The sequence below is a fragment of the Stegodyphus dumicola genome, chromosome 9 (genome assembly GCF_044657685.1).
Source record: "Stegodyphus dumicola isolate Sdum_Otavi_A_Nest chromosome 9, ASM4465768v1".
Lineage (NCBI taxonomy): Eukaryota > Metazoa > Arthropoda > Arachnida > Araneae > Eresidae > Stegodyphus > Stegodyphus dumicola.
Genome location: NC_140776.1, coordinates 120,532,070 through 120,551,771, shown reverse-complemented (window position 1 = coordinate 120,551,771; position 19,702 = coordinate 120,532,070). Strand labels below are relative to the sequence as shown.

Sequence of the window (19,702 nt, the reverse complement as noted above, 5' to 3'; positions counted from 1 at the left end):
TCATTTAAATCATGAGATGTCTAATGAGAAATGTTAAACATTTTTATGAAATGGCCCTTAGCTGAACGCATTAAAACCATTATATACTTTTTCATGATTACTTTTGGGCAGCTGGCGGCTAAATGCAAGTTTCCAATTTACCCCGCTTTCGCAGTTGATAACGCATTATGTGCTAGAGACTGTTGACAACAATGACGAATCGCATACGTAATCTGCATAACTTCACATTTTATGGGCTCTTTCAATTCTGATAAATCTCTTGGATTTGATGTGTGCTCCTTAGATTTCAGATAATCCCAGAACCAAAAACCCATCCGTATGAGGTCAGGGTATCGCCATGGCTACGAAACTGCAAAGTTAATATTCTATCTTAAATATTGTATACTTTGAAAGGTTGTAATTAAAATATTGTTTTTTCCCTTGTGTTATTATTCGTCTTTTACAATGCTCTTCTTTACAAATGTTTTATGCCGGCAATTTTCATCATACCTATATCGCTCCAACGCCATTTATGGTTTTTCAATATGCTGATCAATTTGCGCTGGAAACCATTTGTTGTTCCCGTTCAAAAATTTCGGAAATTTTTTCATTGAGAAGTCTATTGTTTTAAACCATTACTATCTCGATCGCATGACTTCAAATAAGAATATCTGAAATTTCATATCGATTGGTTGAGCGGATAGGTTTCTAGAGGTTCATGTGTATAAATTATATGTATATTTCTCGCATTGTGATAAAAACAAAGGTACCTAGAATCATCCAATTTCGAATAAAGTAATTCTCCACTCGAATATGGGCGTCTGGAAGCCCTAATTTGAATTTGTTTTATTATCTATTTCATATTTTATAAAACTTTAACGAACTTTTTCATTAATAAACTCAACGATTTTAAAGCCAGCAATGGCAACACAGTACAGAAAGGGGGAAAAAAAAAAAAAAAAAAAAAAAAACATTTTTATCTCTAGCGCGCAAGACTATGTATTGAAAATTGTAACGAGATGCTCTTTTTAAGTTATTTAGTGATATTTATGCTGAATTGACTACGTTTAAGTGCGAGGAACATGATATTTAATAAATAAAAGTAGCACAACATTTAAAAGATGCCCCTTCGTGCGCAATATAAAATTTGAAAACTTTCAGATTTTTTTAAAAATTTTATTATTATTATTATATTTTTTAACATCCTGTATATTTAGTGGTTATGTTTGTTGTTCAGTAAATGGTGTACTGCTTACGACAGTGTTTTCAAACGCAAATTGCATTCTGCTCAAATGCTCGATCTAAAAAAAGATGACGGGGTAATTCCTCCCCCAGCAAAATTAAAATATTTTGATCAACAAAATAAAAAAAATTAACTAAATTTTATATTTCGTTTATTAAATATTTATTAAAACATGCAAGAACATTCCCTAGAGAAAAATTACCAGAAATTATCCACAACACAAATGCTCATCGATCAATCGGGTTTTTCTTCTTATTGAATTTCAACTGTTTTTTAAAAAAACAAAATCGATCATACATAAATGTCTTCCTAAACAAAGGGATTATTCTTAGTGCAAAAATTCGCAATTGAGCATACTTATTTTCTCACACGTTCAAATAAAAGCTAATCAGATTTGTGTCTTCAAATCAAATCAAATCTTTTAACTCAATTTTTAGATTTCACTGTAAAAAAAAACCTCGAAGTTTACAGACAAAAGTCTTGTATAGTTACAGAAATGCGAACAATTACGAAGGAAATACCTGTAACGAACACAGAACCAAACGAAACTGTAAACTCTACAGGAGTTTTTCAAGAAGTTTTGCTTGGATTTTGTCCGTAGCGTGTGATCACGTGGCTTAAAACGGCTGAGAGAGAAGAACCAATCAGGAAGAAGGTGGAAAAACAGCGTCTTAGCGGGAGAGTTCAACGATAGTCGCCATGTTAGCCATTATTTTTGCTATGGTCGAGGTAAGTTCGAAATAGTGTTTGACGTGTATTTTACTAATTTTATGTAATGTATTTGTTATGTTCTTTACACTATCTATAATTAAATTCTTTTAATGTTTAGCTTATAATTCTAATGCTCCTAAATAAACCTGTGTTGAATTATTGTTAGAGTTCAAATCACAGAGCTTGTGTTCCATTTAGTAAAATAACAACTTTTATTCGTTACATCTGCAGGTGTCTGCAGTTAAACTGCTCATATTTATAAACAGAAACAAATTTGTTAATATGTTAGGTTAAAAACAAATAAGCTTAATATTAATGTTCTATCTACAGTCTAATAATTTCTCATGTTAAATATTTATGTATCTTTTAAAACATATCGCGTTAGAATATTCATATTTTTCATTTTGTTGACAGATGTAACATTATTATTCCATACATGTTATCATTAATCCCAGCGTGAACTGCTTTAGAATATTTTTCAGAGCATTATTACACTATGTATGTTATTATTAATCTCAACGAAAAAGAAAAAATAAATGTAATATATTTAAAAAATTCGACAAAATAACTTAACATACATTAAAAATGGAATATCATTTCATTAATACATGCGATAAGTTCGCCTTAAAAGATTATGTAGTCGGATAGCAATTACATATTTGTAAAAGTATTCAATGTATATTATTTTTTGTGTTAAAGATACTTTTAATCCAGGACAGTCTTTACCAACTTATAAAGCATCTATTAAGTTACATTATAACCAACATTTACAAAAGGCAATCGAAATGCCGAGACTTTGACATATTTTTAACTATGATGTAACATACTAGGAACATTAAAGAAAAAAAAATCTATTTTTTCCTTTATGCTTGTTGAAAAGTAAAATATTAATAAAATGGTACAACATTCATTCTAGTACTTACAATGTAAATTTACATATAAATTTACTATAAATTTTGGTGCAAAGTTCATTATAAAATGCATTTGCTAATATTTAATAGTTATAGCATTCAATATCAAATCATGGAAATATTAGTAATGATACGTCAGTTGCATATATTAATTTCAATACTCAGCTCAATGCCGAATTTCTTCTATACCTGAGATAACATGTATTTTTTGAAAATAATTATTTTGTGTCATCTTTTCTTTTAAAAATCTCTTTCAGATATATTTTAATGTGAATTATTTTCAAAATTATCCTCATTAGAATGAATGTTGTTCTCTTTATTATGTTTGAAACTGCCGTTACGCTAAAAAATATATTCAGAAAACTATTTATTGCTGAATGTTTAAAATAAGTTCTACTGCTCCTTTTTGACAAAGAGTATCCATTTGAATTGCAGTTGGTTTTAATTAATCGTTGGTTGTATTTTTAAGAACTACTTGATAAAATTCAACAAATTAGTTCAATCTGTGAGTTCATCTGAAAAACCTAAAATTTTTATTCCAATTCTGTCATGTGTATATATTTCAAGAATGAAAAAGAATTACAAATTCACTATCCAACAATACTGAGTAATATGTTGTTGATATAGCCAAACTTAAAATGACCCATTTTAAAACCAGATTAAATAAATCATCGCGTATTTTCGGTCATCGAATTTCTTTGGCGTTAAAAGTGTCATAGATTTAGTAAATCCAAGGGTCAAGGTAAGCTCAAATATTTTTTTTCATAGTTCATATTTGCTAAGTTATAAATTTTGCTGATGCAAAAGTTATGTAACTTATGCAAACATATGCTTAGAGTATTTGAACTAGTGTTGAAAAATCACTGGAATTTAAAATGTAATTGACAGTATGCCTTAAAGCTTGTTTTGGTAAAAGCATATTTATGGGTGCCCCTTGGCAAAATTTGGCGATTTTTGGCAGTACATGGATACCGAGTTTGTGCAATTCTTTGACCATGTTATTTTGGCTTGTGTAGCGACGATTTGTGTGCCAAAAACCGCCGCTACACGAAGACAGATTGCACATACTCGGTATCCATGTACACATCGACCTAATTTCATTTAAAAAAAATCTGTGAATTGTACAAACTTGGCATCGCGCACTCCCTTGAATTTTTTAATGTTGATCATCAAGCTTAAAGCATATGGCTGAAATTACCAGTATTAACCATAATTTAATTATTCTCCTGTTTCAGCGTTTCTCAAACTTTTTTCGAATAGAGATTATGTGAATTATCATAATTTGTGAATCACCTTGCTGCTGTTCCCTTCGAAAGCAAATTTTAGCATATATTACTACTAGTACACTTATATTTTAATATATAATTAAAATCCGTTATATTTCATAATTAAGTCCATTGAAGAAAAGTTATATTTATAATATTTCAAGATTATTAATGAGAAGGATGATTTGTAATTCTTGCATGGCTCTTCTATATTTGGATATATGATGGTAAGACCACAGTCTTAGTGGATATATGATAGTATATTTGGATATATGGTGGTAAGTACCACAGTTATAGTGCTTTAAATCCATCTTTTACTGCTGAGACTGAGTGGGAAGTCTGTAAGTAGGGTAACCAATAATAAATTTCATAAAATGTCTATCTTACGAGAAAAGGTGATAGATGATTGTCATATGTAACTTTTTAAACTCTGAGATTTTTCAACTAAATTTTTTTGTCTCCTTTGGAAACTTCGGAGGACCATGAGGGCAAGCTGTATGATCCACAGATTGAGAAGTGCTACCTTAATACATTTCAATTTCTAGAGAAATTAATCTTAAAAAAAATCTGATCATTATTAAAACTACTTTACAGATTTATTTTATATTGCAAATAAATATAGTAAATATCTAATAAACCTCAAATTATTTTCTGCAATATTTCTGAATTATTTAAATTTGTACTGTTTTTGCTTCAAAAATGGATGATACATGCAATTTATGATTTCATGAAAGGACCAAAAGGAATCTTGTTTGCAATTTAATTATTTAATTTAAAAAAAGATTTAAATCATTTGGAATATGTGCAAGTGCATGCAATTATTATGAAGAGATTCTAAATTAAAATGTCACATAACAAATTTAGAATATGTTATGTACTTCTAACGAATGTGATTTTTTCTTTATTTAGGAGCCATGCTTTGAATCCTAAGAAGAAGAGGACTGCATGTTTACAACTAGTTAATTAAAAATAACAATAATATAAATTTTACCTATTTTTTATTTTATTTTCCTTTTGGATAGTTTTCAAATAAAAATAAACCTATTTTTGTTTCTATATTCTGTGTATTGGAATAAAGAGTCGAAATCCATTGCAATATCCAATATTTTCAAAATATGATATTTTTTGAAATAAAATATATGATTATGGAATATTACGTTAAAATGAAATGGTTCCTTATGTAACCTGTATGTTACACTAAAAGGCTTCATCGAATACTTGTAAAGTAATGAGCAAATACTAAGTTAATATCTTGTGTGAATGAATATTATCTTACAGAATTTTTTATTCCATAAAAATCTATCTAAAAATATAATTTTGTTGAATGAAGATTTAAACATTTTTCCCGAAGATTTAAAAAGTCGTTTGAAATAATGATAACAAAAACATTAATCTGAACCATTTAATAAATGAATAGAAAATTTTGAGAAAAATTAAATCATCCACAGGAATTTTGAAATAATCATCGTATTTTTGACATCTGTTAAAGAAAGAAAATCTGAGTCATTTTGATTATAGTGATAAATTAGTTCCATTAATAGTAGGATAGAAAATTAAAATTTTAAGGAGCCATTATGCATTATCAATTTTTCATTAAAAAATTTTTAGTTTATTACTACTATCATATCAATTATTAATACTGAATTCTTTATCTTCAGTTTTTACATTCTTTTCTTAATTTTCTAGGCATAGCAGAGAAAAATATAATTATAGGATCAAGGCATTTCCAAATACATTATATTTTCTTCCTTAAATTTTTAAGATCATTCTATATTCATCATGTATTATAGACACAGTATCAGGGGATTCTGTTCAATTTTTCAGTTAGAATTTGGGACGAAGTTGTGAAGTCATACCTACATTAAATGCTTGAATTGATTATTTGAAATATGACAAAGCAAGAGAGGGCCATCTGTCCAAGGAAAGGAATATTTTAAGGAAAACTTCACGTTACACAAACATTTACACAGGCAGCCCATTCTCTAGGATTTAAATCTAGAGCCAAATGCTAGTGTTCAGCTTACTATCTGGCTGCCTGTAGACAATAAATGTTTTAGTAGAAGGAATACTTGAAAAATTAAATTTAGGACTAACTAATTCTTCAATTTTGTATTCAATGAGAAGAATGTAATTTATTAATAAAGTTTTAAATCTGGGAAAATACCTGTACAACTGTCCGATTAATTAATCTATTATTTCAATTAATGGTCAGTAGCAGAAGACATTAAAAAGCATTTATGCCTAAAAGAATTATATGTTGTAATTAAAATGAATAATGCAATTAAGCATGAAAATAATTTTGGATAACTTGTGATAACTGAATTTAAGTTCATTGTTGAGTTACATAAGTAATTTTTTTTAGAATTTGAAAAAATATTTAGAATTGTTTATTGAAACAATTTCATTAAAATATTTTTTTACTGTAATCATATCCAATTGCAGTCTCTTTAGATTACACTGTTGGGTATAAGGAGAATGATTTGGTTTAGTTTACTTAAGTATGGCAAAGCACACTAGGACTATCTGCCTAAGTGGAGAAATGCCTTTGTGGAGGACTTTCGAAGGGAAACTGACTTATATACATGTTACACAAGGAGAAAACCATGAAAATACCCATACAACCAGCCCATTCACGGGATTTGAACCTCGGACCGAACTACCAGTGTTCAGCGGGGGAATTCTAGAACATTACTAATTTATTGCCAAAAAACCATTAAGTCTAATACACAAGTTTTTTTTCCAGCTATTTCGTGATGCATATGTAACTTTGAGATGTCTTAAAATTCAATAAAGGAAAGTAATGCAGATGTAAGAAAAACATAAAATTTGAGCTTCTTTTTAACATTGGAAATATTTTGAAAGAAAATGTTGTATATCTTTTAGAAAATCTAAGGTATTTTTCCTTAAAAAAAAAAAACTTAATATTTAAAGTTACATAACTTCCTTTTCCCCACAAATAAATAAATGCAGCATATTTTGTTACAAGCAGTAGCTGTAGACATTTCACATAAAACATATGTTCTACATGTGTAATTATTTATAGTAATATTACAATCAAAATATTTAATATTTAGGAATACATCATTTTTGTATTTTGTATAAGACAAATATGTTCTATATGCATAATTATTTGGAAGAACTTTTAAGTAAATTATCTGCAACTTTTACATATATATCCTTTAAAATTTCACATGAAAATACATGTTCTTACATAATCACTTGCAATAACCTTACAAGCAGAACACTAGTAATCTACAAATATTCCCTTTAGTAATTCACATTCAAAAATTACGATCTACTTACACTATTATTTCCTGTAATCTTTACAGATGTTTACATTGGTAAATCACATATGAAAAACATGTTATACTTACACGATAATTTCCTGTAACATTACAGATCAAAGATCTGTAACCTTTACAGGCATATGCTTCGGTAATCAACGTACAAAAACTTTGTTATGCCTACAGAATAACTTCCTGTAACATTACATGTGAAACATCTGTAACCATTACAGGTATAATCTCTGTAAAGTTACTAAGAAAATTCCTGTTTTGATTACTCAAATAATCCATGGCATCCCAGTTTCCACGACTTTTATTAGTAACTTTACAGATTTTTTTTACAGTGTTCATGGTGCGTTATTCACTTAATTATAATAAATTTAATGATAATAAAAATAATATAAAGTTGAATACTATAGAAATCTTTGCAACACCGAGTATTTTTAACAAATACGCAGTTAAAATGTATTCGCGGGCCGCATTACTTTGCTTCAGTGGCCGCATTAGGACATTTGGATGTCTTGATACGCACTTTTTTTCTTACACTGGATTGGTAGCATGGTTTAATTGTTTTTTCCCTGTGTTATGTAAGTACGAGGAAAAACTTCCATGAGGGCCTCCATAAGCAAATAGCTGTCACTTTCTGTGCCTTATGAATTATTGGAACCATTTTATCTTAAAAAAGCTTAAACTATTCTGTATGAATCGCAAAGCAGAATATTGTATCACTTTAATGCTTTGTAGTATAGAGAAAAGAATATGACATAGCATTGTAATAATAGTAATTCATAATAATGTAACAATTTAAAATGTTTAATGGCACATACTATAACTCTTTGATTTTAAAATACGTGTTTCAAGGTCCTAACGATCTCCCCTCATTTACGATTGCAACATGTGTCGTCATCACCATAAACAGGTAATTAACGGTATTTTGACAAATTAGAGTATTAGACATTTTTCACACCAGTCATTACTGTGGTTATGAGGCATGATTGGCATTGATATGTGTATTCTGAAGTAACAGACTATAAATATATCTACGAGGTGAGCTCCTTAATAAAAAAGTTCTAACTGACTTTTTTACGCTAATTTAAATTCAAGACATTGCTCAAATTCCTTTATATAAACATTTTGAATTCTATTTATAACTTACTTTCTTCAATTCTAATGATGTTTACCGATTAATAAACTCGCGTCCAAATTAATTTTAATATACTCAAAAAGAATCTTGTTCCATCAAATATCCAGTCGATGTAATTCATTATTGCAAGGAATATGTTAAAAAACAAGCCTACTTTTAATTATTGAATGAAAAGCGTTCTGATATGGAAATCAAAGCATTACGTCATCTGATGGTGAATCAAGCGCTTTACAGAAATTCGATATGAGAGCGATTTTTTTGCAATACAGCGTTTGGTTTCAGTGTGCAAGGATTCAAGACAGTTTATTAGTGCTTCGAAGTATCATTTAGAAAAATCTGTGAAGTAACGAATCATCGCCCGTTTAGAAGCAGGGTAGACAATCATGGAAGCAGTGAGATGTGTGAATATTTCAAGGACAGAGAATATCTACGCTATGGAAACAGTTTCAGAACTCTGGAACTGGTGTAAAGAGGCGTGAACAAGGTCGTAAACGAATAGCAACTGCTTCTGAAGACCAGTACCTACCAATAAAACCGCCCGACGTAACATGAAGTATGCTGCTCGACAGTTATGTTCAGAGCTTGCTGCCTCTACTGAAACTGTTGTATCACAGCAAACTGCATGCAGGTTTAACGAAAAAGGCCTTTTTTCAGGAAAGCAAAATGTATGTGTTTCACTGTCTTCACAAGAAAACAGGGAGCGCTTTAATTGGTTCCAAGAGCATCAGAACTAGTGTCAAAACGATGGTCCCATGGTATCTTTATTGACGAATCGAGGTTTAGTTTAACATTTGATTGTAAACATATTTACACCTGGTGGGAGTGAAGAACGGGAAATCTTCTTTCAAACATTATAGAACACGTGGCTGTTTCGGTTATACAGATGTGATGGTATGGGGTGAAATAACGATCGATATATTTACCCCTCTACACGTTTTCAACAGCGGATATATGACCAGCCAGAGATATTGGGATGAAGTTTTAGAGCCTTATGTAAGACATTTTTGAGGTGCATATGGATCTATTTCTTTATTTATGGACGATAGTACTAGTCCGCATTAAGCAAACCTAGTTGACGAATTCCTTGAAAGTGAAGACATTGAACGAATACCGTGGCCAGAAAAATCTCCCGATCTTAACTCGATAGAGAACTTACGGCAATACCTTGTAAACGCAGCAGCACGGAGATATTCTACTTCTAGAGATGTAAATGCCCTGGAGACCAAATTGCTCGAGAAGTGAAACTTAATTTCTCAAGCTATGGTTATAAACATTGCTGTCAGCATGAAAACACGCTGTGATATGTGTATGCAAGTCAGGAGATCATATTCCATATTGAATTCACAAGCGTTAAATTTTTTTCTGAGTTATTCTTTTTGTCGTTAACTCTCCTTGTAATATAGTATTACTCTTTTTATTGTTTCTTGCTTCAGTTTTATGTCATATGTAGTGCTCTTATTTTTTCCTTTTTATTTATGTGTTATGATGTGTCACTCTACACAAATTCATAAAATTGTAATTTACATTTTTTGAGAAAGAAGTATGTAGATAATTTTGGCCGTGAGAGCTTATAGAACAACTTCATAAAAAGGAATGCTTATTCTTGTCAAAAATGTTTAAACTCATGTATTTAAGAATCTTTTTTGCTTATGTGTTAGCTGCATTCATATGTGAGACGGTTATTAACGGTATCTGTAATCATTTCCTTCCTTCTTTCTAGAACCAAGTGCCATCACCACTGCCTACCATCACCACGGAAGATGTGGACCACACCAGTTTGCCCAGTAACCACATTTCCTCTCCAGAGGAAGAATTTGCCACTCCTCCTCCAAGGGTTCGCATGCGGTCCTTGTCAGGGGGCGCCTACCGGTTGGCCCCCACCCTTCCCGCTGCAGTTCGGACCAGAAGACAGTCCGGTGATGACTATCTAAGCCCTTCCAGGCGCGCAGCACTATTCGAGCAGTTTCGGCCCAGGTCTAAATCGGACAGCAAAAGCAAGCGGCCAACTTTCCTCACCAGTCTCAAGAACTCCTTTTTCAGTGGTGGAGGACAGAAGAAGACGTCCCTAGACTCGGAACCCCCACTGGAACCCCTGCAGCCTGGCGGTGATTACCGGCAGAGGTCGCGATCTGGGTCCGAGACCCGAGGCGGCACCATGTCGAAAATGATTGACTTGTTCCGTAATCGCTCCAATTCCTTGTCCATAGATTCCAGGAGCAAGGTACCAGGGCATTTCCCTTTTTGCTGTCTTTTTTTTTTTTTTTAATATTTGTCATGTTGATTTTTATTTGATATCATGTCGTCTTGTGATTTTTTTAACTCCTTTTAAGATCTTTTTGTGAATGTATTGAAAATTCTTTTTCATAATATGGCATATCACCTAGCTGTATGGTTTCGAATGAGGGTGTTAGCAACAAGAATAGGTTTAATGCATAAAATTGGCAACGCACATTTTGAAGGTCTGACAGTGCTTAAATCTTCGGTTGTTGATAAAAAAATGATATTCAGAATCATATACAGTAGAACGAAAGAAGGAGCATATTTGAGAAAATTCTGCGATAATGATTAGAAATGATAAATCAATGCATTCCATTGTTGACGTAAATCTGAACGAGAAGCAACTGAAGTTTTAAAGCTTTTAATAACTTGTGGCAAATTACAGCTAGAATTTGGGTAATTAAGTAAAGCAGAGAGATTTGTATGTATGGGAAAAGCTTTCCAGGAAATAACAGTTTGCCAAATGAATAAATGTTTCTCAATAATTTTGGTAGCAGAGAACAAGTAAGTTTGATTTTCTTATCAATAAACCAAAGTTTGATTTTTTTTTAGCCGAGCATGCTTTCTTTTCGTGTTTATGGCTTCTCATGTGATCGCTGTATTTGATTTCCTTAGTAACAGTCGAAGAAGAAGATACTAAGTTATCCTCTAACATACTTATATGAAGCCATTTTTTATTATATTTCTCATCCCTCTTGAAATAAAGCATCATTTGACATGTTTAATTTTAGCAAAATAATGTGCAATCTGCAAATTATTAGAAAGAAAAAGAAGGGAATTAATACTGTAGTGAATAAAAATGTGAGGATTGAATGCAAAATAGAGACGACACACACCATCTGTCCAAAAAATTCCGAGACTGTATTATTAAAAAATTGGAAAAAACCTAAGATGAAGATTTTAATTCTTCAAGGCGTTGTATATAATCCCCCCCCCCACACACACATACTTGAGTATAACGCATAGAAATTTTATACAACTATATAAAACTATGAGAAGTCTATGTTTGAGATGTTATTCAACTTTTTGATTGGTATTGTAATTGAAAACTAGAATTAAAACCCTACTAAACAGATAGCGAGTTGTCACTACCTCTTAAACAATTCAAGGATACAGAAGGTGGTTTAAATAACTCTTTGTGTTATTATTATTTTAGTCACCGTTTGAACATAAAGGCAGAACTTGTGCTATAGACGAATTTTCGAACTTAACAGATAATTAAATTCAAACTTTGATAACGTAGTAAGACTGCACATTAAATAGAATAAGCTGGGTCAGATATTTTACTTGTACATACATAAAACATCGGCAAGCGAGAATGTTAAAGCTGAAATATCACTTTTAAGCAGAGCTGGCGAAAATACTAACAGCAAACGCGATTGCCAGAATCTCTCTAAAACTAAAGATTCAAAATCTTCAGCTTTAAAAACACAAAAACCTAATTTGCATTCTGATTAGGAATATGGAAAGGAGAAGTTATAGTAAAGACGCTGTAAGATATTTTCTCCCTCCTTCCAGCATGCCTTCGTGGTGTAACGGTAGCAAACTTATCAGGTTCAGTGTTCCTCCTTACTTGCTTGGGGAACATTCAATGACCTGACTCGGAACAGGGAGCTTACTAAAGCTATGTTCAATAAATGTGGGAAGTAGATAAGATACACAGGAAGGCTATACGAAACCCTTTATTTTTCTCTCTTTACAATGATTTCCGGACTTCGGAATACAGGGACCAACCACTTGTGGTCTGAACGTAAGAATATAAAAATATTAACTAAATTCTAACTAAACTAACTTTGGATTAATAAACAAGTGTCTACTCGAAGATTGGCCGTATATTAACAGAAAGGCCGTATGTAGTACAGAGAACTGTTAACACTACGATACGTTTAAAATTATCAAGAGGATTAAACCTCTGGCCTTGAAGGCAACCAGCAACCGAGTAAAACTGCTAAGGCAAGCGCCCTGCTTCTACTAACTCCTTCCTCTCCCTCTCGCTTGCCAAAAAGCCACAACTTAAGTACTTGGCGTTCGCAAGACAAATTTGCATAAATAAGTTAAAGCTTTTAATTCTGGCCGGAAATAGAAAATAAGAAGTGATAGTAAAGATTTAAAATAAAATAAATTTTAGTAAAACTTAAGATCCTTACATACTTCCCGCCAGAGTTAATTAGTTTGAAACTGAGGTCTAAAACGACCTTGTTGAAAACTTTTAGCTCTAGAATCTAACGCGAGGCCAATCTTTTACAAACATTTCTCACTAGAAACTAGAAATTAAAAAAAAAAAAATCGTTTTTACATTATCAATTCCATTGACAATTACTTTTCATCTGTACTGCATCTAAACAGGAGTTTCTAGTTGAAATCTGGTGGAAAACTAGTTTAATGAAATGTTACACAATTAAATGGCAAGTACATGAATATTTATATTTCTCTTAACATTCTTATTTCATTCATGACTTTATTTAATTATCTCTCTCCGTGCTCTCTGACATGTGTTGTAAAAGAAAACACCAAACACGAATGTGTTTATGTACAAGTGTTCAACACTACCGCCTGCAATCAAAACACTAACACGTGTTAAAATTCAACATAACAAGACCTCATAAAACACCTTATATTCATCTCTAAACCCTGAGGTACTATTCTGAAAGTGGCTAACTCTGAAGTGTAGCGTCAGAGAGCCTAACTACATTCATTCAACCTTTAACACTTATTCACAATAATTTTCTCTTTTTACAGTCACACGAATAAGTTAAAAAGTTTTTGGCATTACTTTCACTTTTAACATATCACAGTATTTCTTAACGTTTAAAATAACAGTTCACATTGTATATAAGAACATATTAACATGCCGTTAATTTTACGCATTTTAAAACATACATTAGTAGTACATTGTTAACTTCTATTCTTTTCCAAGCAAGTGCCAATTCTTCTCCATTGAAATACTACATTTCAAAAGTCTTTCAGACTAAAACTTCTTTCTTGCCATAATCTTTTAAATAAAATTTTATACAATAACTTTTACAATATTCAAGTATTTACACATTCCTATTATACATCAACTTTAGTTTTACTCGCGAGTAATTGAAAAACATAATACCAAAATAGGTAACAACTCATTTCTCGCCTTTTTGGAGATAAAGGTAGACCTCACATGAGATAAAACGTCTTGAATTCTGCCACTTGCAGTAAGAATGAAAGGTTAACTTAAGGTTGCAAAGTAACATAAAATTTTACTTATCTTTGTGATATTCGGACATTCTTTTTTTCTGCCCAGTCCTGGAAGGTAGCAAAGATTAGCGTTTGGTTTATCTTCCTTCTTGTGCGGGCTCGCCCTTCAGTTCCTTCCTCTATGCGCTTTCTTTTCCCTCCAGTTCGGTCACCCTTGAAGACCTTCTTTTTCGCCTCTGCCTGTGGTCTTGGCCGTTTGATGGCAGCTGGTCTTGGCGGAACCGGGACACTTCTCTCTCGTTCCTGCTTGGATCTCGTTGCTGGCCGTTCAAATTTTCCTTGTATCTTTGCCTCCGCCGCTGGTGTTCCTTCCGCAATTCGTCGACATTTGCTGCGTAGAGTCCTGTCCGATGGGTAGATCTTCCGTTTGGGAGCCGGGTTATAGTTGCCGTTATTTCTCCTGGCTCTCTTTGCATTCGTCGTACTTCTCCCTTCTTCATTCTGGGGGTGGTCGTGCGCTCTCTTTTCTGGTCGGTGGAACGGCTTCTTTTTCTTGTTACCTTCAATTTTCCAACGGGGAAACTTTCTTTTCAATTACTCCTGCCTCCTAATGGCTTGCCCTTGTGCTTGTCGTTGTTCCACCTCTGGAGCTTGTGCCTGCAGTGCCTGCCGTGCCGGATCCTGCAAAAGATCTTTAAATATCTGTATTTTATTACAGTCATAGTATGGTTTTATCTGGTCAATGTTTACGGAGCATGTTTCACCATTCCTGGCTTTTAACACCACTACAGCGTGAGTTATTTTTTCTATGACATATTTCTATGACAAATCGTGCAAAAAATTTGACGGTTTTATCTTCTGATGCTGAAGAAAGTGAATGCTTAATTTTTAATACTTCATCTCCTACTTTATAAGTTACTCCCCGTCGTTTCAAATCGTAATAAAGTTTTTGTTTTCTCTGTGCTACTTCAGTGTTCTTTTTTTGCTTCTTTAATTAATTTTTCTATATCACCCATTTTAAATTCTGGGCCTCTTTGTTGAACATAAAATAATTTATCTAACGGCGTTATAATCTTTCTGCCTAAAAATAACTCAGCAGGAATTTTGCCCGTTGTATCATGTTTTGCGGTCCTAAGGGCGAAAGCTAATTCATTGACATAGTTATCCCAGCTTTTATGAAAATTTTTAACATAACTACGGATAATTTTCACTATATTTCTATTGACCCGTTCCGCTATATTTGATTGCAGCCGATACGGGACCATATTTAAATGACGTATGCCCAGTTTTTGGCACATGTCGAGGACCATTATCCGATATAACTTTTAGGGGCGCCCCGTATTTTAAAATATATTTATTTAAAATAGAATCAGTAACTAATTTCGCGGAGGCTCGATTTAAGGGAACAATTTCGGTCCACTTACTAAAATGATCAACTATAACAAGGAGATACCGACTTTTATTTAACTGACTTTTTGGGAAAGGGTATAAAATAATTGACCATCTATTAGTTCGTAATGGGCCGCCCTATTTCTTATCGCCACAATATCTTGATGGCTAAAATTTTCAGGATCCTTTAAATACTCATAAATGTTTCTAAACTTAGGATCCTTACCCAGTTCGGTTATTACAGTTTCTCGGGAATTGATTGTACATGCTGTGAGCATTGCCACCTTTACAGTATTACCTTCTTCATCTATTTTTATTCTAGATAGGGCATCTGCTACGATATTTTCCTTTCCGGGGGTGTGCTTGATTACCAGATTATACTCTTGTAACTTGAGTGCCCATCTTATTAACCTTGGGGATAAGTTTTTCCGAGTACAATCTAGTTACCGCCGCATTATCAGAATACACTGTTATAGGCGCCCTTCCAAAATAGACTCGGAACTTTTGCACTGCTAACAGAACTGCAAGTGCCTCTCTCTCGGTCGCGGAATAATTTATTTGTGTTTGATTTAAAGTTCGACTAAAAAATGCCACGGGTGCTGATTTTGCGAAAGTACCGCTCCTACCGCATAATCCGAAGCATCCGCTGAAATTTCTAAATTTTCATCCTTTTCAGGAAATTTCAAAACCGGGGCTTGCGGTAATGCTTGCTTTAATTTTTAGAAAGCACTATTGGCTTCAGCCGTCCACGAGAATCTTGCCTTTTTCCTTTTTAATTTTAACAATGGTTCAGCAATAGCTGCAAAATCTTTTATAAAGGACCTATAATATGAACAAAGTCCTAGAAAAGAAGAGAGCTTCTTCGCCGTATTTGGCGGCGGATACTTTTGCACAGCGATTATTTTTGATTCGTCTGTCTCGATTCCTTTCTGAGATATTTTGTAACCTAAGTATTTTAATTCAGGGGCTGCAAATTTGCACTTTTCGACATTAACTTTTAGACCGGCCTCATTTAATAATGAAAACACCTGTCTTAAATCCTGTACATGTTGGTCCAGATTATCACTAGTAATAATGATAGCGTCTAAATAGATAAATGTGGACTTTCCAAGAACAGGCCTTAGCACAATGTCCATACATCGCTGAAATGTTGCCGGTGCCCCTGAAAGGCCAAACGGCATACGCAGGAATGCATAAGTGCCAGACTTGGTTATAAAAGCAGTCTTAGGCACGTCTTCCGGTCTAACCCCTATTTGAAAATAACCAGTCGTTAAGTCTAAAGTCGTCATGTATTTGGTAGACGTTATGTTCCTTAGAATTTCTTCAATAATAGGTAACGGATATACCGGATATTTAGTCATGGAGTTTAATTTACGATAGTCAATCGCAAAACGCCACCTTTTTGGATGTGTTACTGGATAGTCATTGTTTTTCTTACATAAAACAACCGGGCTAGCATAACTACTTGAGATGGGCGTTATGATCTTTTTACGTAACACATCTCTAATGTGCCACTCTATAATTTTTTCTTATTCTTATCATACCGGTATGGTTTGTGGCGAACTGGCAGTGAATCTCCGGTGTCGATACTATGGTTAGTAACTTGAGTAAATCCTGGAATATCACTAAATAACGAAGCAAATTCACTTACCACTTGTCGGATTTTTTGTTGCTCTTCCTTAGGCAGGTGGTCAAGGTTTAACATTGGTGGTTCTGTTTTCTCTTCTCGAACTGGTTTCATCGTCAGCTTAAGGGACGCTTCGTTAAAATCCAGTGTTGCTTCTGCCTCTGAAAGAAAATCTATTCCTAAGATGATATGTGCTTGCAGATTCTTTACTATAAAAAACATAATTTTTACTTGTTCGTCCTTGATACGAACGTATAGCGGAATTTACCTATGCACTTACATCTTTCTCCCTGCGCAGCTAACACTGTAGTGTTATCCGAATTATATATGCGGTATTTCCGAAAAATCTTCTGCCACACAGGAACACTGCGCGCCTGTATCCAGGAGTGCGGTATCTGGGATGTTATTCACCAACACTTCAATCTTTGGAAGAGTCAAATCTTTCACCATTACTGTATTTAACTTGAAGGAAGAGGGGTTTTCTTGGCCTACGGATTTCCGCACCCTCCCGTCAGCAGAAATCCGTTTTAGTTTAAATCTTGTTTTTTCCTTTCCATGCTTTCCTTCTTTTTCCACTGGCCCTCAGATTTTTTTCCTGGATTGCTATTGAACTGTCGACGTTCGCCGGCTATTTTTGGATGCTCGGGTTTCCTTGCCCACTGATTCGCTTTGCTTCCGTAGCCGTGTGCTTGACTTTGCTGTGGTCTTGGCGCACCAAATTGGTTTCGTTGCTCATATTGGCGTCTTCTTTCAATGTCCGCCGTTAGCTCAAATAACTTTTCCAGTGTAGTCGGATTCCTTAATTCAATAAAGTCTTGTACTTGGGGAAGTAACCTCGGCAAAATCACTTTCTCAGAATCTCAGGATTATCTCAGGATCCGGACGGTTTCCATACAAGAGTTTGAAGACGTGAATTTTTCTTAAAATAAAGCTTGAGAGATTTTCAATTCGTTTCTGGTATATGCTGAAAAGTTCCGTTTCTAATTTTGCACAATCCCTTACGACAGGGAAGGCTTTTACTAGGGCAGTCTTGAAATTTTCGTAAGTATAGGTGGGACTTCCTGCTTGACCCAAGAAATTTCTGCCTATACATTTGAACCAATTAAGCGCTTGGCCCCTCAAAGCGCTGTTAGCTAAGGTGACTTTCTGGAACTCGTGCACGGTATACATCATGAAGTGCTCTTCCAATTTTTCCAAAAAACTGGTTACCGGTGAGTTTCCATTAAATGTTGCTTCTGGTTTCATCGAAGCGCGCATGGTCTGGACGATGTAACCAAATCCTTCCAGGGCGGCAGCTCGCATTTCTGGATTCTGAGCCGCTTCTGCAGGCAGCACAGGTTCTCCTTGAAACTCGGCCATGGTTATTCTTCTTCGTAGGGCGCCACTATCAGGTTCAGTGTTCCTCCTTACTTGCTTGGGGAACATTCAATGACCTGACTCGGAACAGGGAGCTTACTAAAGCTATGTTCAATAAATGTGGGAAGTAGATAAGATACACAGGAAGGCTATACGAAACCCTTTATTTTTCTCTCTTTACAATGATTTCCGGACTTCGGAATACAGGGACCAACCACTTGTGGTCTGAACGTAAGAATATAAAAATATTAACTAAATTCTAACTAAACTAACTTTGGATTAATAAACAAGTGTCTACTCGAAGATTGGCCGTATATTAACAGAAAGGCCGTATGTAGTACAGAGAACTGTTAACACTACGATACGTTTAAAATTATCAAGAGGATTAAACCTCTGGCCTTGAAGGCAACCAGCAACCGAGTAAAACTGCTAAGGCAAGCGCCCTGCTTCTACTAACTCCTTCCTCTCCCTCTCGCTTGCCAAAAAGCCACAACTTAAGTACTTGGCGTTCGCAAGACAAATTTGCATATATAAGTTAAAGCTTTTAATTCTGGCCGGAAGTAGAAAATAAGAAGTGATAGTAAAGATTTAAAATAAAATAAACGTTAGTAAAACTTAAGATCCTTACAAACTCGGCGCGTGTTCGAGAGGTCCAGATTCGAGTCCCGGCGGGAGCATTGGTCGTTTTTCATGAATCCTGCTTCAAAATAACCTAATGACTGTAGAATTTAAATCATAATAAATGGTTAATTAAAGTAAGATACTTTACAAACTTGTTGTCACTGTGTCTTGAATGTTGGTTATGTCGTGATAGCGTTGACTCTGCAGGTGAAATTTAATTTTTGGGAATAAAAAAAAAAATCACTACGCGCCCATTCGGGTGAATATGAAGGGTGGTTGAGAACTGGAACATATTTTTAGCTAAAAACTCCAGCCATTTGAGCAGGTGCTTTGTCGTGCATCAAGTATGTTAATACCGATCCTTCCATCTTATCGGAGGAGCCCACTGAATTCTCTTGTAAAACCGATGCATGACACACAGAAATTGCATTTCCAGTTTTATTTTAATTATGGTGCTGTTCCAAGGAGGTAATCTGTCAGGACACGTTTCGGACAAACGGCATATTTAGGTTGCATGCCGAAAAAATATTGCTGTTGGCAAAGTTTCTTTCCGTGTTTTTAGGTAAAGTATAAAATGATTAGCATTTCTTACATTTTTTACACCATCTTTACAATGCCAAATGACAAGCGGACAAAGTATGAAATGCATCGCTGTAAAGCAAAGTTGCAAATATGAAATGTTTTTATGTGAAAATAGAAATGACTTCAAAATGTCATTAAGCCT

At 33.9% G+C, this 19,702-nt stretch overlaps 1 protein-coding gene across 3 annotated transcripts in view; it reads left to right on the top strand.

Annotated features, from left to right (window-relative positions):
• LOC118205143 (5'-AMP-activated protein kinase subunit gamma-1-like) overlaps window positions 1-19,702 on the top strand; it is a 552,717-nt gene that overhangs the window by 289,046 nt on the left and 243,969 nt on the right. For all 3 annotated transcript variants that reach the window (XM_085824013.1, XM_085824011.1, XM_085824014.1), the window contains one exon: window positions 10,258-10,758. In XM_085824013.1, coding sequence (XP_085680139.1) covers window positions 10,258-10,758 — 501 coding nt within the window. The remainder of the gene's footprint in view (window positions 1-10,257; window positions 10,759-19,702) is intronic.